Source organism: Cyprinodon tularosa, unplaced genomic scaffold (assembly GCF_016077235.1).
Source record: "Cyprinodon tularosa strain WSP-4 unplaced genomic scaffold, ASM1607723v1 ctg8, whole genome shotgun sequence".
NCBI lineage: Eukaryota > Metazoa > Chordata > Actinopteri > Cyprinodontiformes > Cyprinodontidae > Cyprinodon > Cyprinodon tularosa.
The window spans coordinates 3,392,685-3,412,539 of NW_024039562.1; the positions used below are offsets into that span (position 1 = coordinate 3,392,685).

General features: G+C 38.5%; 1 protein-coding gene across 4 annotated transcripts in view; it reads left to right on the forward strand.

Annotated features, from left to right (window-relative positions):
- The window catches only part of plxnd1 (plexin D1), a 114,503-nt gene that overhangs the window by 13,679 nt on the left and 80,969 nt on the right, over positions 1-19,855 (forward strand). For all 4 annotated transcript variants that reach the window (XM_038271345.1, XM_038271347.1, XM_038271346.1 and 1 more), the window contains exons 3-6: positions 4,543-4,674; positions 7,621-7,721; positions 16,102-16,231; positions 19,536-19,704. In XM_038271345.1, coding sequence (XP_038127273.1) covers positions 4,543-4,674; positions 7,621-7,721; positions 16,102-16,231; positions 19,536-19,704 — 532 coding nt within the window. The remainder of the gene's footprint in view (positions 1-4,542; positions 4,675-7,620; positions 7,722-16,101; positions 16,232-19,535; positions 19,705-19,855) is intronic.

Genomic DNA, 19,855 nt, shown 5'->3' on the forward strand with positions numbered 1-19,855 from the left:
GAACAGAATAATTTCTATTTGCTTGAAGGCAGACTAATGAGTAAAAGATAAAATAGCGGAGCATTTTTTACAAGCTTCTGAAAATAATGTGCCGCTATTATGGCCATTTTCTCCTGACACAACAGATAAATTGAGGTCGGTAGTTTGCTTTCCTAAGTATAAGGCTTTACTTTATTGTCCTTATGACCATTTCATAACTTCTCTGGTGTTATTATTTTGGTCATTGCTCATTTGGAATTAATTTACACCAAAGTTTGAACTTCTTAGTTGCTTCTGAAGATGTTTGTTTAATTTGTCTATTTTCTGCAGTGCACAAGTCCCCACCACAGGACATGCATAGTCTTTGTCACTGATTGCATTTCTAAGTGGTAATCTGGGTTTTGCTGTAATATGCAAGACAGTTTCACTCCCACCTCATCAAATGCTGACGCTTGGTCAAGACCCTGTCGAGTCAGATACTGAAAGGATGGAGGTAGCCCACTTGTCATTATTTGATGCGCAGGGTGCATGACACATTGTGGCAGGAACTTGTGAAAGTTTTTCATAAACTGCAAAATAAAAAAGTAGCACTAACCCATCCCTAACCCTAAAGCATACACTCCTAAAGCTACCAATGATAACATTGTTGCTAAAATGTCTTTAAAAGTTTGTTGAGATTCATATACTGTATGACATGAGCTGTATCCCCTACATACCAGTATGTGATTCGCTAGTCAGTGTTTGAAGAGATGGGAGTGACCATGTGTGGGCTTTGGGAAAAATTGCTTCTTCCTCTATGAGTGGCTTTTCAGTCCTAGTTTTAATGTGGATGATTACTCTCACTTACCCACTACTACTTTTTCCACATTGATTTTCTGATTTTGCTCTAAAGCACATCTATCATTGGGACACAGAACCCACTTCTTTGACAAACCGTGTGTTGGCTGGACATTCCCATCATGCATTTCATTACTTAAACTTTTCACCTAAGGCCTCTAAAATAGAGGGTTTGGCAGCCTAGTGGTTAGGGCATAAAGCTTGGAATCCTGAGGTTCTGAGTTCAAGCCCAACTCCCACAGACTGCCACTCTGGGCTCCTGAGCAAAACCCTGAACCCCACACTGCTCCCCGGGCGCCGCACAATGGCAGCCCACTGCTCCCCAAGGGGATGGGTTGCAGAGAATTCATTTCATTGCAGAGAATTCATTTCATTGATCTGTACTTGTGACAGTGGAATGAAAATGAAGTTGAATTATATTCTATTCTAAAAAAATGCAACCAAGAATGAACCAGAATTGTTGTGGTTTACAATGTCTTATGTTTTTATCGACAGCGGTTCATTTCTCAAAAGATATTTCAATCATTATTTTGTCTTTTAAAAATCAAGTAAAAATGTGCTAATCAAACAACATGAGATGTCTGCTTCAAGGCTGAACAATAATTGAAGGTATTGTGACACCTTCTAAAGTATATTTTCCAATTGCTTTCTCTTTCCTACTGCCCCACCTTTGTCCATCTTTATTCTCCTGATTTTACACCCAGGTACGCATCCAAACACACACTCACGTGTGGAGAAAGGGCAGAAGAAATGAGTGGACAGCAGCTGAGCGTCCGTGTTTAAATAGTGTCTGTGATCTGTGCGAAGATAGATAGAGAATGAAGACAGAGCGACCTGCCAGTGCAGCAGGTGTTTTGCTGGCTGACCGGGTGGTGCTTTGTGCCACAGCTCAGCTTCTATTCTTTACTCCATCCAGGTGTGTGGGCTGCTGTTTGCAGGCTCCTAACTGTGACGATCTGTGCATGTGTTTCCAGTCACTGGGGCGCGGGCTGAAGACACAATACAGCTGCTTACTATCCCCACTGTGTCTGCTTATAGCAGTGGTGGGTGGTGTTAGAAAACGACAGCGATGTTTGAAAGCTGAGACAATCCCCTTTACCCGAGGTTTACTAAGCTTCTGTCTGCGCAGATTTAAAATTATCCGCCCAGTGGGTGGTGATATTTTTCCCCTACAAAAACACCCAAACACTTTGGACTTTTTCCAATTCTAAAATCTAACACCCAGAAACATCAATATATTTTATTAAAACAAGCTTTGCAAAAAATTACACTCGGTCCTTAAGATCTGTAAAGTGTGACACCTATTGGTATTCCTACCCCCTTACATTGATACTCCTAACTTAAGTTCAGTTAATCGATTCTTCAAAATACACCTATATTGTAAATAAATATTACTGGTTTTCTATTTTATTTCAGTTTAACTACCTATGTTTTCTGCACGCTTTGAAATTTGATTGGATGGATGGATGGATGGATGGATGGATGGATGGATGGATGGATGGATGGATGGATGGATGGATGGATGGATGGATGGATGGATGGATGGATGGATGGATGGATGGATGGATGGAAACTGGTCAGAGGCAGTAAAAGCATAAAATCTAGAAGGGAACATATCTTTTAAGCAGGAAAGCAAGACTGAAAATACAGAAAAATTATGAAAGAATAGTGAGGGTTATGACTTTTTTAGCATGGCTAGTCAAATTTAATCCATGACAAAACTCTCATGGGAACGATGGGGGGTGGCAGTTATGAATGAAGAAACAAAACAAAGAAAATGGAAAATAATGCATTATTTTTCTTTCATTTAAAACACAGGCTCTACTTTGTGTTGGTCTGTCACATAAATTCCCAATAAATAAATTGAGCTTTTTCCTGTAATTTGACACTGGAACTGTACAGAAACTATGAATGCTGTTCCAAGTCTCTTCATATGTCCCACAGATGTAGCAACAACAGAGCCCTTGCTTGTCATAAAATCTCTCTGTTTCTACGAATGGCAGGATGTTCCCATTGAAGAGGAACCTAACAAATTGCAGAAATGAGGGCTTTCTCTGTTAGCGTGACAGGAAGTCACACTCAGCACTGTTGTTTTTTCCTACAAAGGTCTTCATTTGTGAGTGTGTCTATGTGTGCATATGTTTGTGACCATGTTAACCATTTTATTATCCGGGGCTGTGAGAAAGCAAGTCTGTAAATAAATCACAACCCAGAAGAGCAAGATTGGGCACAATGCTTAAGCAAAGAGAGCCCTTAAATGTGTTCTAAGAGGGTGGAAAAATAAAAACATGTAAAATAAACATTTAAAGGAATTTTCCCAAAGCTTGCAAATATAGATTATGACTAAATAACCGTGTGACCTTCTGGAAGTTATTAAAATATACAGTATTAGAGCCAATCACAACTCATTTTAGTTTAGTTGACTCTGTCATGATTACATGTCAGACAAAAACCTTAATTCATGAGTTGTTTAAGCAGAAAGTTCTCATGGTAATGGATCAACATTTGGTAAATTCAAATATCACATGAGAGACTCACTCATTTTTAATCCAGTTCTAACTGACCAATTTTACAAAAATGTTCTTATCAGGTAATGAAGTTAAAGGTGCCTCTTTAAATCATGGCGACACATCAAAGCCTTTAAATTTATAGACAAAAACAATGTGTCTTCACACAAAAGAAAACAATGTAAGAAAAAAATGAAATCAGAAATTGAAGTCGCCTGTCACAAAAATAATTTAAGTCTGAATTTAAGTTTTCTGAATTTCATTCAGTTTGTTTCAGTTAAAAAATGTTAGATTTGGTTCATTTCAATTTAGTTCACCTCAGTTCAGCTGAATTAAATTCTATTCAATACAACTGAGTCCAGTCAAGTTAATCATATTTCAGTTCATTTCTTTTGTGATTTATTTTAGTCCCATTCAGTTCAGCTCAGGTCAGTTCAGTCATTTGATTTAGTTTTATTGCACAAGCTATAAACTCTGAACAAGCTATAGTGATTATTTTAAAGTCTTCAATTCAACAAAATAGTCAGAAATAGATGTTATACCACAAGCTCCTGTTTAGGTTCAGTCATTCACAGTGCCAGCTGGTGGATGGTTCACTATCTAAGGAAGCTGAGCCACTTCTATTTGACCATTGATTCTGCAATATTTGCTCCCCCTGAAGAACATTTCATTATCATGCAATCAGTTCTCTCCTATTTAATATCTTCAATTTGTAAATTTGCAAAAAATATAATTCAACACAAGTTGGTTAAAAGTCATGCATACGGCAATGCTGAAATGTAGGATGACTGATCTACCTGTTGTTTATTTGCTGAAGTTTTTCTTTGACTTTCAGCTACACTTCATAACCTTTATATCAGTTTTATGCCTTTGACCACTTCCTTTGTCCTCCAAACAAGAATGCTAAAAAAGCTGATGATGATTTTAATGGTTACATTAATATTTTAATGGGCAGCCCTTGAAGCCTCCAATAAGTACAAAAAGTATTTAGTTGAGCAGCAGATGGGTGAAACCTGTCAAACATTGTAGATGGATGCAGCCTCTAAGCAGATATTCTGGTGTGAGTCACTAAAACCAAGAAAACAAATGTATGCCATATTTAGTAAATCATCTTGTCTGATAAAATATGTGGTGTTTAGAAAAAGCTGGTGGATTTGAGTGGAGGTTCTCTGGTTGGTTTGATCCTTTCTTATCTAACCTCTCTCTATTTTGCCCTCAGTTGACCTTCTTGCCAAACAGAACCTTGGCCAGCCAGAGGACCACGAAGCTACCAGCCGCAGAAGCAGTCCACCATATCATGACCTTCGACCCCAACAACAGCAACTTCCTTTATGTCATGACCTCTCACCATGTAAGCACACAGCCGCAGACAATTTTTCAGTCGGTAGATGTTTACTGCTTGTCTTCACAGATGTCATCATGGAGAAAAACCACAGGAACCACATTCAGAATACATCTGCTAACATCCAGTGGAGGCTCATTGCTCCCATCTAGCAAAACATGGTTAGATTTAGTATGATGCTCTACGCTCCTTTAGACTTCAGAGCTACAAGGAGGTTTCATAACTGCAGCACGTATGTCTGCATGTGGTTGCACTTTCAGCATTTTTCTCACCGGTGTACCTGATTGTTTTTTGCACAGATATGAAATCACGATGTTTCCTGCGACAGACACATTTTAAAATGCACACTGATGAGCTTATGCTTTTTTAGACATGCATGACAATTTGCTGCGAAGATAAATGCTGCACTATCCACAACTTTCTGCTGTTAAGTTGAAATCTTAAACATCTTACCTTAAAATTAAGCACTTTTAAAATTAAAAGTTCAAAAAATAAAAGAAACGCAAAGCAAGTATATTTGTAATTCGTGTTTCAGTAATAGGTCAGTTCATAGTGCTTCACCTGCAAAAAATAAAAAAGGGAAAATATAGAAAAAAGTACAGTGCAGCTAGAGGAACAGTAAAGCCAGGAAAAGGAAAGTTGGACAACTCACTCAAGATAATGTTTATTTAGCTGACAGTGTGAATACAACAGTCCCACTTCTATGATTTTAGCTTTTTTTCAAATGCACCATATAACAACAACAAGGGAACACATCTAAAATCAATAAAAATTTAGGAATAACAAAAACAAAAGTATCAGACTGCCAATAAAACCAAGGGATGAAACTGGTTTTAAAGGCATTTTAAGTAGGTAAATGGAGGACATTCCTAAACAGTTGAAACAGAAATGAAGGCAAAATTAAATGTTAAATCCTGATTTAAAATAACTCAGGGTATTTATTGTAGTCGTCTATGAGCCTGTGTAAGGACTTTAAAACTGAGATGATGTGCTCTACTTTGTTAGTTCTAGTGAGGTTAAAGCAGATATGGGGGACCTGGAGTCAACAGGTCATCTCTAATGCTGAATCCCAAACCGCTCCATAACCATTAACTCTTAACTATCAAGTCTCACTCGCAATAAAGTCACACTCACAGCTGTGGAAGGCGCCTTGATTAAAGGTGGGGAGGGGTGTAAACGAGAATGGAACAGCCTCTTTCCTCCAATGGAAAAAGAAAGCAATCGTTGCTACGGCAACAAAGTGACGCCCCATGCACATAGCTGTAGCTCTATAGGTTAACATAACATTAAACATAAGCCCTTTTCTTAAAACAAATGTATACGGTCAAATAAAACTGTTCAAAGAAACCTAACTTGTGATTTTTCGTCGGTGTGATAAAGATGCAGCAAACAGGTGTAATTTACATTTAAACGCACACGTTTCCTGCGCCATCAAGTTGCTGTTACACCTGCTGCCAAGTTCTAGCAGGCTGCACTTAACACAGACTCGCTATTTAAGGGCTGAATTGTCCATTTTCCCTACCCACTACGTGGTATTGGATGGCACTTAATGTGGTGGACCCGCCGTGGGAACATGCAAACTGAGGGTTAGTGCGCATGAGTTAGTGCTTTGGGGCCATTTTTGGTTTGGGCATATATTATGTATTTTTTTTCTGCCCAGCCACTGAACCAGGTGAGTCCAATCTGGTTTAACCTGCGCAGATTGGACTCACCTGGTGCAGTAGCCGGTCAGAACAAATACATGACATAGAGATGACTTGTTGGCTCCAGATCCCCCATCAATAGGATGAGGGCACCACTCCTCAGCAGTTTCCAGCTGAAGTAACTCCTGTTCACCCTTGATCACAACTCCTTTGGTTGTAAAATTATTACTAGATGAGGATTATCTTATCACATCCCGTTATTTATTTATTGTACACATTTCACTAGTGCTTAATATGTGCTAAATCACCTGGTGATATTATAGAGCTGTTTGTCATCATTATATAGTCATTTATTTAATTTATTTTAACCTAAGCTTGGGTGAGTATATAGGTATTTAATTGCTAGGGCCCTATGATCAAACCTTGGAGAACAGCACATGTGATTTTTGTGGTCTCTGATGTAAAGTTGTTTATTGACACAAATAATTCCTTGAAGTCGAACTTCAACCAGTCAAGTGTAAACCAGGTACATTGCTCTGTGTAACAAATTCAAATTAATTCAAAAACATCTTATCGGTCATAATGGGAAAGTCAACTTTGCACATAAAGGTAGAGCCTTTAGCAAATTTTCTTAGATGTTAATAGCGGTGGGCAGAAAGATCTCCTGTACCGGTCTCTCTAAATGCAATTCTGGAATAAAAATGCTTTACGACAGTCTTAAAGAAGAGGATTATTAATGTTATGCATTATATGAAAAAAATATTCTTTATATAACCTACAATGCACAATTTGTTGGATAAGGCTATAAAATTAAATGGGGGAAACAGTTTTGCAGGAAGGGATTCATGTTAATAATGACAAAATAATGTTTGTTTTAAGCGTTTTACCCTAAATAACTAAGGCCTAAACTTGTTGTATTTCACAGCAGTGTACATGCTATTTTTAATTTAACAAAGTGTCTAATCCATGGGGGATGCCAGAAAAAAACTTTTTTTTTTTTCCAGAGGCCACACGACATCATTAAATTGCTTGTTATGTCCGCCCAGCAGTCCAAATCCCACAGATGACCTAATTACAAAGATTAAGCAACAGAGGAAAAGAAGCAAATCCCAACTGCTGACAAGCCACAGCCAGCAGATGTTGCATTTATGCATTCAGTATCATATTAACCGACTGTCAGAGCTGTGACAGTTATCTGCTGTTATTTATTTCATATGTAGGACTCTTACCAAATTTTATATTTCTTTAAAAAAAACATTAAATTGTCTTAAAATTGTTAACTTGGTTGTACTTTGATGCTACTTTGGTGCAGATGCTGCGAGTGAAAGTGGCAGAATGTGATCTGTGGACGAGTTGCACTGACTGTTTGGGCGCTGGAGACGCCTACTGTGGCTGGTGCACCCTGGAGAACAGGTGAGAACAACAACTTTTCAGGGACTTCAAAGGCCCTCTTCTTGCTTGTTATCTGTTCATCTCAGCATCTTCCTTTCTTCCAGTAAAACATGATTCAATCAAATAATCATATGCTTTGGTGTCACACTCATGCCACGAGGTTGTTGATGTTATCAGCAAGTGGAGTTTGACTGTGGGAAGATTCACTTCCTGTCTTTTTTTAGGATGCAAGATCAGCTACGGCTTTTTACAAAATATAATCTCACATAGTTGTTGTTTTTGTACATAAATTGGAAAACTGATACCTCTGTGGAAACGCCTCTGCTCCCTGCTTTGATACTTGAGGATTAGTGAAAATCACTGGGGCTCTTTTCCCTGTTTTGGGATTTGTCACTCTCAGTTTGAAAGTTGGTTGGTTGGTTGAGTCTTGGCACCAACAGAGTGGGTTTTCGGTTTGAGAAACTATCCTTGGATGACGATTGATCTGCTTTTCACTGAGCCTTTGACTTGGAGGAAACATCATTGTTTGGAGAGCTCCCCTGGCTCTCGGTCAGTCTGATGGGAAGAGTGACAGGCAGGAAGAGCCCAGTGAGGAGTCACTTGGCTGAAGTGGAGCTGTGAGCTGGTGAAAGCACACAGTGATTAATGTGGCTGTGTCAGGATGGGATGTCTGGACCCACATCAGAAAATGGGTGTTGTTGAGCTACGTTTGTTTGGGTCTGGGTGTGTATTAGTTTGGTCCGGTGATAAAAGCAAATAGCCAGAGGCCATTCAGATACAGAAGGGTGGGAAATGTAGAGTTCTTACGTGGTCAGTCTCTCTCACTGTCAGTGGCTATTACTGATATAACAGATAGGGCTGAATGCCCAGGGTAGCATGTATGTACAGCCAATTGTGAACTTAAACACAGTTTACACAGTTTTCTTTCCTGCGATCTGCTCAAAATACTATATTTATCAGGTTTAATTTGGCATGAATAAGGAAATGAAAGTTCTGAGAAATCTTTGTAATGATAAGCTTTATTTCATATCCTATTCTCTAAATAATGAGTTCATCCACAGCTAACCTTTACAGTTTCGAATAACAACCAGCATCTTTACCAGAGTGACAGCTCCAGTACAATTGCTGGAGTGCTGTTGGGCAGAGAACTTTGATTTATAGAATTCAAATAAACTTTTTTTTATGAATTAATGCCCTACTTTATAAAAAAAAGTGTCTCAAAAATGTTTTGGGAATAGCAGATCTAATTCAACACATTATGTTGTTTAAAATAGCAGACAGATAAGCTAACACAATTTAAAATAAAGGAAAGCTTTTAGACAAACGAGGTTCCCATCCAAAAGCCAACACATCCTACTTTGGCTTGATTTCTAAAAATGTACCCATCGGTTACCGCTGCTCAAGTATATTTAAATTCACAGGCATCTGATATAAAAAGTTACACAGAACCTACATAATTGCCTTATAATGCCACGGCAATGCCGGACCTACATTTCAAGTCATGTTAACTTAAATGTTGGAAAATGCCATTTTGCACATTTAGCACAAAATTATTGCATCAACGCAATAAGTTTCGCCATCGTCATTGCTGACAAAAATAACACTGAACCCTTGTAGAGAATTGACACTTCTTATATTTCAGAGAGCTTTAACCATATTTCACCATAGAATACTGCATATATACTTTTTTCAGATTACACATGAATAGGGACACAAAACACTAGAAAAGGTTGTTCACAGCACCTACTGTTTCTCCACTCTTTTCTTATCTTTAGAAATTCATAGCAATGTTTTCCTCTAAGCAAACATAAATGACTAAGGAACTGAGTGGTTTCATGTCAGGGGAATCCTGACTGCACTGATTATCTCTAAGATATCGAAAGTTATTCCACCAGTGCAAGATTGTTCTATTCTATCCAGAGATGGTTTAGAACATTAAAATTAAAATCACAAAGAAAAGGTGAAAGGAGTTTGAGCTCAGCAGAAGTAGGGACTCGCCCAGAGCTCCATTTAACTGAGACCCGCCACTGCTGGCTGTTATCTCCCTGTCTCCTCTCTTTATTTATCTATCTGTTGTCTCTTTATTCCGCTTTCTTTCTCGCTTCACTGCATTTTTTTTTACTCTAGAGACTCTCCCTGCCCTCCGCCTTCTATTTTTTAATTCATTGTCCTTATACTCCAGTAGCTTTGAAAATTTTAGCCATCTATCTCTCAGCCTGCTGCCCTGTCTCCTTAGTTCTTGTCTTCTCCTCCCCTCCGTGCCCCTGTCCCCTTTCCTATCCCTCTACAAAGGAGCGTTGATTGTGCTGATGGTAGTGGGAGGGTGCGAGCACACTGGTTCTTTTTACAAGGAAATGTCAAAGTGTGTAAGCCTGCGTGCAAGTGTCAGCCTGAGTGTGTGTCTTTCTCTGGCTTTCAGAGGCCAGGGAGCTGATGTCATGAGTGTTTGTGCGTTTGATGCACTGTTTGGCCAGGCCTGCCGGCCACTGGGTTGGCTCTGTGGTTTCGAGGCCTGGGGGATGAAGTGTGGGGGTGGATCATCTCCTTCATCACCTCACTGTCTGATACAACTGCAGACAGTGTGAAAAAAAAGAAACAGTTCTCAAAATCTGTGAAGCCACCACTGTCCCTTTGAGGGGCCAGTTGGATTATACTCATGGCTCTGACGTCTCTCAGTATGTTTGCAGGAGGATGGTACATGAAAACATATCTGTTCACTCTTTTGAGGCGGCATTGTTGTCAAAAAGATGGAGCTACTTTCTGTAGTAGAGATAAAACCCAGTCCTTGATCACTGCTTTCATGCTGGCACTGGTTTAATCTGCCACATGTCACAGGAAAGCACTTAAACATCTTTATTTGAAGCAAATTATGCATGACATGCCTTCTTTGCTATTCACAAATTATCATGCTTATCTGCATGTTCTTATCTCCCACTAACTTGGTGTGTGTTTGGGTGCGTTTGTGTCGGCGTGAGCACTTCAGAAACTCATATGTTCTGCTGCTGTTTAACAGCCTCACTGGCTTCCCACCTCCTCAGACACTCTGGGGGGTGATGAGTTTTCACAGGTCATATTTTAGCTGAAAATGTTGACTCTGTTTATTTTAAGGGAGCTTTTGTGAAAAGCTTTTTTAAAGTCTGGCAGAGTGTGGAGAGGAAGAGGAGGAGTGTTTGCATGTCAGAACTGTATTTTCATCGCCGTTTGTATTAGTGTTTCACGGGAAAGTGAGCTACTTTGAATTAATTTCTTCACAGTGCAGTGTTTGAGAAAATTGCTGTTTGAATTAACAGGAGAGGTGTGAATACATTTTAGGAAAGAAAAAAATGCTATGAGTGAGTTTGTTGTTTTCATTCTCTAACAGAGGGATAGCTATAAGTTATGTACTTCAATAATCAGTTTTTTATTGGAAAATGGCTTAGAGAGAGCTATTGTTTGAAGAAAGCTTTAAGGCTTGTAGTTTGCCACATATAACAATCGGGAAACAGCAAACATGTAAGGCAATTTGGTCAGACGTAAATAACAATGAACAATACTCCATGCATGGTGGAACCTAGGCAGTAAAAAAATAATAAAAGATGACACTAAACCCTTGCCAATTCCTCACTAAATAAAAGGGATGGTTGTTCTCCCCTATAGATTTACCGGTAGTAGAATTATTGGTCAAATATGTATCGTGAGGCTGAAAGACCGCAGGATGCTGTCGGTCAGCCTCTATGAAAAATCCCTAATGAGGTTTGAGCCTCAGTTTATTGAGGTAACCAGTAAGCAAGTAGAGTCCTGATTGGATAACATGCCAAAATATGTCTCTGCCAGTGAGGCTAAACCTCTTAGGGGCTCAGTGGAGCAGGGGAGGGTTGTAAAGCTGGCTGCTCAATGCTGATTGGCAAGCAAATTTAAGGATTTTTGACTGACAGTGAGGAGGTCTGTATTTACATGTGTTATGTGTTTCAACATTTGTTAATGCAGTATGTGATACCATGCAGTCGTAGCACACCAACCTTGCTGTGAAACATGGTGGAAGTAGAATCATGCTGTGGGGATGCTTTTCTTCAGCAGAAACAGGAAAAGTGGTTAGATCTGATGAGCAGGAGTAGAAGCAGTTTTTTAACAGTTTTTGAAACTAGTCAAAGTTTGTTTATCAGACTTTATATTGTTTAATATCTGTATCAGATAAGTAAATTAGTTTTAATTAATTTCTCCACAGTGCAGCATTTACGTACACTTCTGCTTGAATTACCAATGTTTAAATACATTAATTAAATAATTGAAAATAATGAAAAGAAAGACTTTCCCCCTTTCAGTTTGATGGCTATTTTTCCATTATGATATATAATCATAATGGAATGTTTGGATGTTTGCTTTATTTTTCTATAATTTGAGATATTCAGTAATCGAAATATAAAACTTTGACTTAACTGCATGATGCTAAATATATTGGGCTGGAATCAGGGAAGACTGTATCAGTGGTTAGCACTGTCAGTAAAAATAAAAATACCGGTGGTGGCCTGGGGACTTTCCTGGTCAAGTTTACATGTTCTGCCCGCAACTTTGTGGGTGTTTTATGGCTTCTCTCCACATCTAAAAACATGACAATGAGTTTATTGCTGATCGTAAATTAGCAGTAGGTGTGAATAGAAACAAAAATAGTAGTCTACTTTTCTGTTTGATCTGAACTGAATGTACCCAACCCCTGCGAGGCTCTCAGATTCAAAGCATCTTTAGTGCGGATGAAGGAAAATAACAGTTCTTGCAAAGCCTTTTTTCCTGTACTTAGCTACTGTAGATCATGATTTACCACATTTTGTAGGATTACTACACTGGACCACTCAGCAAGGGTCCACATTTTTGACCAATAAGCCGAACAATCTGAAGGAGCATTTTTCAGGAAGAGGATATTAAAGGTACAGGTGGTAAAAGTCTTCGAATGTCATGGACAAACTTTTTACTTAACAGTTAAATCTGTGGAAGCAATCCCTCTCCTACTTACAGTACATCAAATTCCCTAAATGATTCTGTTTCCTGTTCTATGACCATTAGAGTGACACCTTGTGTGGTCATCTGCACCTGCAGCCCATCTATTTTAAAGTTTGCCGTGCTTTGTTCAGTTTCACCCTACTTTAGTTTGCACAAGTAGATAGGAGAACTACTGTCCTATTATTATCATACTAAACCAGTCTAATTCAATGTACCCACAGAGCAGCTATAAATAGCACAAGTCCAATACACTCAAACTCAGCTGGTTGGACAATGCCTGTTGGAAAATGATTATACAAACAGGTCCACTCAATTATAGGGAGGCATTGCTTCTGCATCAATTTCTTGTACTGATAGGGGCTCTTTGATGTTTTTAAGGGTTTAACCTGTTGGGAAACACTTGATTCATATGGTGGAAAATGAAAACAATTTAGGAGCTAAATTAAAGTTTTTCACTGTATATTTTTGCACTGTAACGCCTTTCTTTTCCCTTCCACAATTCCAATACTTAAAGGTAAATTTGCATTTAACACTGTCTGGTTGCAAGTATGTCTAGGCTGCAACATTGCGACCTGGGGAAGCTTAAAAAGTGCCATGATTTCATTGAGTTGTTGGTCTTGGCATTTTGTTTTCCTCCTGAGTAAGCATGTGACTCAGGATTATAGAAAGACATTATGCTTTTCAGTTTGAGCGGCGAAATATATCTGATTTAATGACAGCATTGCAGTGTAATTGTGCAAAATAGCTCATTTTAAAGGACTGCTTGAGAGCAATTTGTGGTTGGTTTTTATATTTCTAATACCAGTAATGATTTTAGACAGTTGGATGGACTCTTACAGGCTTTGATGGCCTTTATTTAGTTTTAGTTGGATACTTTAACTTATAGCAGTGGGTAGATACATCATGATGAGGGTGAATAAATAGTGGAGTGAGGCAAATGTAGCTTCCTTGCAACCAATCTCATTGTTTTAATAGTCTAAATCAATAAAACATTGTAAAAACATTCACTTGTGACATGGCGGAGCTCTAGTTTTAATGGGCTTGAAGGCTTTACTCTGTCACAGCTCACATAAACATTGTATAAATTAAGGTTGTTTTATATATGTCATCCTAAAAGTACTGTAGTTGACTTACTGCAATGGTCCAAGATTGAACCAGTGGGTTTTGCAGCTATCCAAATATTTTGCCCTATCAGTGGTGTCTGCCCTCTTAAATTGTCTTAACAGCATTCCTATTATCCAAAGCAAACAATGATTATCATCCCTTTGTGCATTTAAATCCACTTTATTGGGACCTTTGAGAATGTGTTCAGAGTTTATGAGTTTGTTTGTGTCTGGCTGGTTTTATTTCTTTTTTTCAGATTGCTTTCAGAGCCTTCGTTTTTATTTTTAGCTCGGTAGCTGACCTCTTATACCCTCCAGGTCCCTAAGTGCCATTGGGACTGAGATTTTGAACATCTTCTTTCCTCAAAACACAAATCCCCGCACTTAGAGTCACACAGATACACACTTTACTTTAAAACAACCTCTAAAGTGTGAAAGGAAAGTAGGATGCGCCAAACTCATTATGTGGCATGTAAGGAGGACATGGGGCCCTCTTTAGGTTCTTCCTTTCTCTGAGGTCACTTTGTCCTTTCAGTCAGAGCTGCAGATGAACTAAGCTCTCTGCCAACATTGATGTTCATTAGTGAAACACAAGTCAAAGTGTGACGCCACCTCGCTCGTTGAATGCCCTTTTACAAGCTTTCCTGTACCAGAGGTTCATTATATTCACAAACTTACACACTATCCCCTTTATATGTGTCCTTCAGAAAAACACACAGACTCATGGATGCACTGTTGCTTCATGCAGATTAAGTCCCAGGCTGGTAGTTTTTGTTATTCTGATATCTGTGACTCGTCCCTGATCTTGGCGCCTGCCGGATTGGTTACCATAGCAATATGTGTGACCTAGAGTCAAGTGGTCTCCTGTGCCGAGCCAGGCAAACTGACAGGCGAGGTCTGAATGTGACATTAGGAGACCAGAGCACCTCATAAATCTGTGGGAAGCAGACCGTGAAACCCAACGGTGAGACTTTGACAAGTTCTAGAATGAAAAAGAAACTGAAAAGTTGGTGCTCTCCCCACATAGGATGGAAAGTTGACCTTAAAGCTCTGCATTCACACATGCACGACTAAATTACAAGATGCCATGATGACAAGCAATTATTAGATGTGATCATAACGTCAAACGGAACATGGTGAATTTTTTTTTTTTACTAAAGTGCATTTTAAAGCCTTTTTAACTGTGTTTTCTCCAATAAAAACAAAAACAAAAATCTCACCAACTTTGCTTACACTGCCATATTAAAACTAGAATCTACGATAAGTTTATTGGACTATGTTCTCTTAACAAAAAATGCATTCAATGTTTAGTGGGAAAAAAATCCCAAAACATCACATATTCAAATAATAATTTGAAGTGTGGTGAGCTTCAGAAGTCATCTACGTAGTTATTATCTGCCCACATATCAAACAGATAACGTCTGTGGGTAACTTAATCTCACTATAGAACCAGCTGCTCTAATTTGGCTTTAGAGCGTTTAAAAAAAATATATTACTGAACAAACAGTATTTGAAATGTGTCTCCATACCAACACAACCGATGCAAACTATAGCTTCATCTCCTTAGCAGGATATCAAGGACTGAAGACGGATAATGATCCCGTCATTTAACTCAGGTTTGTGGAAGCAGGGAAACACCTAAAATATGCAGAGTTGTGAGCCCAAAGGAGCAGGTTGACCTATGTCAGGAGCTGCAAAGGTCCACTAATAATTAAGTTGCAAAATCAAACTTTTTGGTTAACATTTAAAATGTTGTTGTTATGGAACAGACCATCTGCACAGTAAGAAATGGTGGTGGCAGCATCTTGTTGTGGGGAGAGGAGAGTCAGCTGGAGATATAAGGAAAATTGAGCTAAATCCTAAAAGAAAATGTAGAAGAGGCAAGACTATGATTATGGCAATGGGTTGCTTTTCATCAGGACTGCACCTCTAACATACAAACATAGCAATAATAAAATGAAAGCATTTTTTTTAAGAATGTTTTTGAATTCTAGAAATAAATCCATCTTACAGTCTGTGGTGAAAGCTGAATATCACTGTCCACAGATGCTTAGTGTAACTGAGGTTCAGCTATCTTTTAACAGTCTTTAGATGTGCCAATCTGGTAGAGACCTACCCTTGCAGAACAGATTGGTCTACAAATATAATAACATTGTTTGATGAAAAATGAAATCTATGCATCATTTTCTAAAAGCTTGAAATATGTTGGATGTAATAAATAATGCAATAAAGTTTGTGGGTTGGAATACCTTTGCAAAGTGTGGTGAAATGTGACGTGATAAGTCGATATGTATATGAATTATATTTTGTTACTTTATATGTAGATGCAGCATCCAAAACGAGTGTGCCCGAGGTTTGATGCCACGCTCCTGGATCAGCATTGGTCAAGGCCCCCAGCAGTGTCCCTCCATCACCCTGACTCCCTCAGAGATCAGCATCTCTGCAAAAATCGAGGTACGGTTATCTCTCATCACCCTGCTGTTACCATCACCTGTCATAAACGAAACAGTCATGCCTGCTGATCTTTATAAAGGCATGGCAATAATGGGGTCACCGTATTTAAAGCTGATTTTTTTTTCCCTACACACTTTTATAATCTGACACCACATCTCTATTATTATAACCCAGTCGGTAAGTTCAGGCAACTGCTGTTTTATGCCGCAGCCCCCCTGTAATACCACCTCCTCTTTTTCACTACAGTTGACATTCATCTGCTTGTTTAGCTTTGTGATTTACAACAGTACTGCCTTTGTTCACGGTCACCACTCTAATAGCACCTCAGTCTAAATGCACTTCGTTAAACAGAATCACATGTAAGCCCTTTGTGCTTAGATAAGTGATACACAGCTGTTAAACAAACACACAGATGCCAAGTGTATATTTAAAGCTCCGTTTTACCCTCTGAGTTCTTTGAATGCTCTCCATAATTAAAGATAAAGCTTTGTTTTTACTTTTTTTTAAACAGAAACATGTAACTGATGGTGCACTGGAAGCAGCGCTGCATGTTCAGCTATATAGCTGGGCTATGAAGGGATAAACCACTGTAATGAAATGTGCCAGCTTCTAATCTAAGGTGGCTTGAATTTCTGAGTAATTTGAAAATAGTATAGTATCCGCAGTGGTGCCTTGAAATACTGAGTTTTTGTGATGTGATGGAGGGAAAAAAATCCAGTTTTCCCCCATATATTTAAAATGACATGTGTACCAAGTGTTTCTAATGAAAACCCAAAATTAGGGTTGGTAAGTGTGTTGTATATATAAAAAAAAAACTCAATGTGTCACAGGTTCATGGCTGCATCAAGCTTTAAAAAAAAAAAAAAAAAAAAAAAAAAAAATATATATATATATATATATATATATATAAATATATATATATAAATATATATATATATATATATATATTTATATATATATATAAATATGTATATATATATATATTTTTTTTTTAAACAGAACTGAGGTTTTGTTTTGAAGTTATCTCCATCAGAACCAGACTTATCCTCAGCTTCTTTCTGTCTTATTCAGCTACCAGTACAGAGACGCATACAGAGGTAGTGGTCTAAATGAAGTATGTTACAGGAAAAAGAACAATCAGAAAAGATGACGCTGATATAAAATAATGTGAAAATATTCAAAAACTGCTCCATATATACTAGAGCAGCTTAAACCTCTAGATCTTGGTGACTAGTTATAAGCTTTATAAAAAATAAAATTGTATGCCTGATCCTAAAAACAGACATATGTAGCTGGTTCTGCAGAGAGGAGACTCATAATCGAAAGATTTCCCCAAACAAAAACACTGTTAAAAAGCTAACTACTCTGTTGGGAACATTAAGTCATACTAAGAAGTTTGCATACTCTAAATTTGCCAAAACAGTAAAAAAAAAAAAAAACACTGGGTTTGCCAGGTTTAACGTTCAAACTTGGCAAACAAAGTCCAGTGGTCTTCACCAGCATCCTCCAAACTCGTCATGGGTAAAAATATCATCAACATTTGAGAAATCATCTTCAAATCACAAATGGAGAGAATTACACATCAATGCTAAAACATAAACACTAATGCTCACAAGTAAGCCACACCTCAAATACACTCTTGACACTACTTTTACAGAGTGGAGTTTTTGTAATTGTTCTGCTTTTTTTTGTGCCAATATCCCTCTTTAAAGTATAATCAATACATTACAGTATCTGTAGGGTTTCATGTTTCAGCTGTTTCCAACCATCATTTATGTGCCTAGGATCATTGTCCTGTTGGACCTCTTAGCTGAATCCAAATTTCAAATTTTATAACTATAAAGATGGCATTTGAGGAATTTTTAAGGTAGTCTTCCTTCCTGACTATTCCACCCACTTCAGCATGATAGTGCCACAAACATGGTTTACAGTTGGTCAGCTCCTCTAAAGTTCTTAAGCCTATCCAAACATTCATTTTGTCATTATGCCTCAACAGCTAACTTTTTGTCACATTGTACTATTAAACATCTCTCCAGAAAAAAATGTTTTCTTAAAGTCTGTTACAGGACATTCAAACATAGAGGTTTCCTCTTCACCATGGAGGATGACATTAGTGTTTCCTGTTCACTTCATTCTTGTGTTTGGACTCCTGGGTTCTTCCTGAATACTTTAGTGATGGGTTATAATTTTCAGACTTTTAAGCAGAATTTGTCAATCAGTTGTTATGACTAAAATAGCTTTGTCAGCATTTCTTCAAGTTATGTTCTGCTTTTTTTTGATTACATTATTTCCTGTTAAGAAATGCAGTACTATTATCTCAATACTGTGGTTTTTAACATTACCTTAACTGTTCTTCCTCTAATCTGTGTGGGTGTCCGTTTATTGGTGCTATTGGTGCTGCTTTTTCAACGGCACCAGTCTGATTTAATCATTCTTGGCAGGATAATATATGTGGGTTCAAAGATTCCCTGAGCGGTCTGACATGCAAACTGTTGTTTTCAATAATTCCTTCTCATAAGAACGTCGTCTTAAGGGGGGATAACAATGCTGTGATTAGATCGCTGATCTCTGCCACTTGGAATATATTTGACCTCTAATTAAGGAGTGTAATTTGATGGAAGGCAGAGACGACAGGTCATTAATTGCTTCATTAATTGTGAATATTTGCTTGTTGGGGAGGTCGATCCAGGGTGGTCAGTAATTGCTTCACCAATTGGCTGATCCACCAGCAGGAAGCTCGGCTCAAGGTTGTCTCCGCAAACAGGAAGCAGGAGGCAGGAAGTCAGGACCCGAGGAGGGAAATTAACGATTCTAGCAAACAATGGGGCAGCTTTTTGAGGCATGTCAGCACATGTCACTGACCACCTCAGCTCCTACCTGCAGAGAAACAGATTTATTTCCCTCCAGTTGCAGATCCTCTCCTTACTTTCCCCTGTTGTTCCCATCCCACTTGTTTTTTCCTCACATTAAAGCCAATCAGCTAAAATCCTGACATGTCAGAGAGGTGTTATGTATCTCATTATACATCTGTCATACTTCATCACTTTCTGCAGATTTAGATGTGAATCTAGCACTCTGCCATCTGTTTCTTCATTACACATTAGTTTCTCTTTTTTTTGCACAATCTCCTGAGCTCTTGAAGTGGCGCCAACATCTTCCAACCAGCGTGTACACATAAACTGAATAGGAAACCACATTTACGGGCAACGGCAAATTAAAAATCTAATTAATTTTGATCAGCATGAGCATCTATTTATGCTTCTGCTCCTATATCTGTTTTGTTTGTTTGTTTTTTTTGCCGCAGGCTGTTGGCATTCTAATAAACGGCAGCATTCCCGATCTGATTGGCTCAAAGGTAGAGTGTGAGTACAAGCCCGGTGTTTCCACCGTTGCCACGGTTTACGGTCTCTCTCAGATCCAGACTTGTCCCCTGCTCCCAAGAGAAAACTACCAACCCATACCCCCTGGTACAGGTGAGCCATCCATTTCTCAGACCTATTCATTTTGCTGGTAAGGAGCAAATGTAATTTCCGCTTTCATCTCTCATAATGCAGAAAGAGGTCTGAGTCTGTTGCCATCTATTTTGTCTTATGAGACTGATACCATCTCCAAATGTTGCAGAGC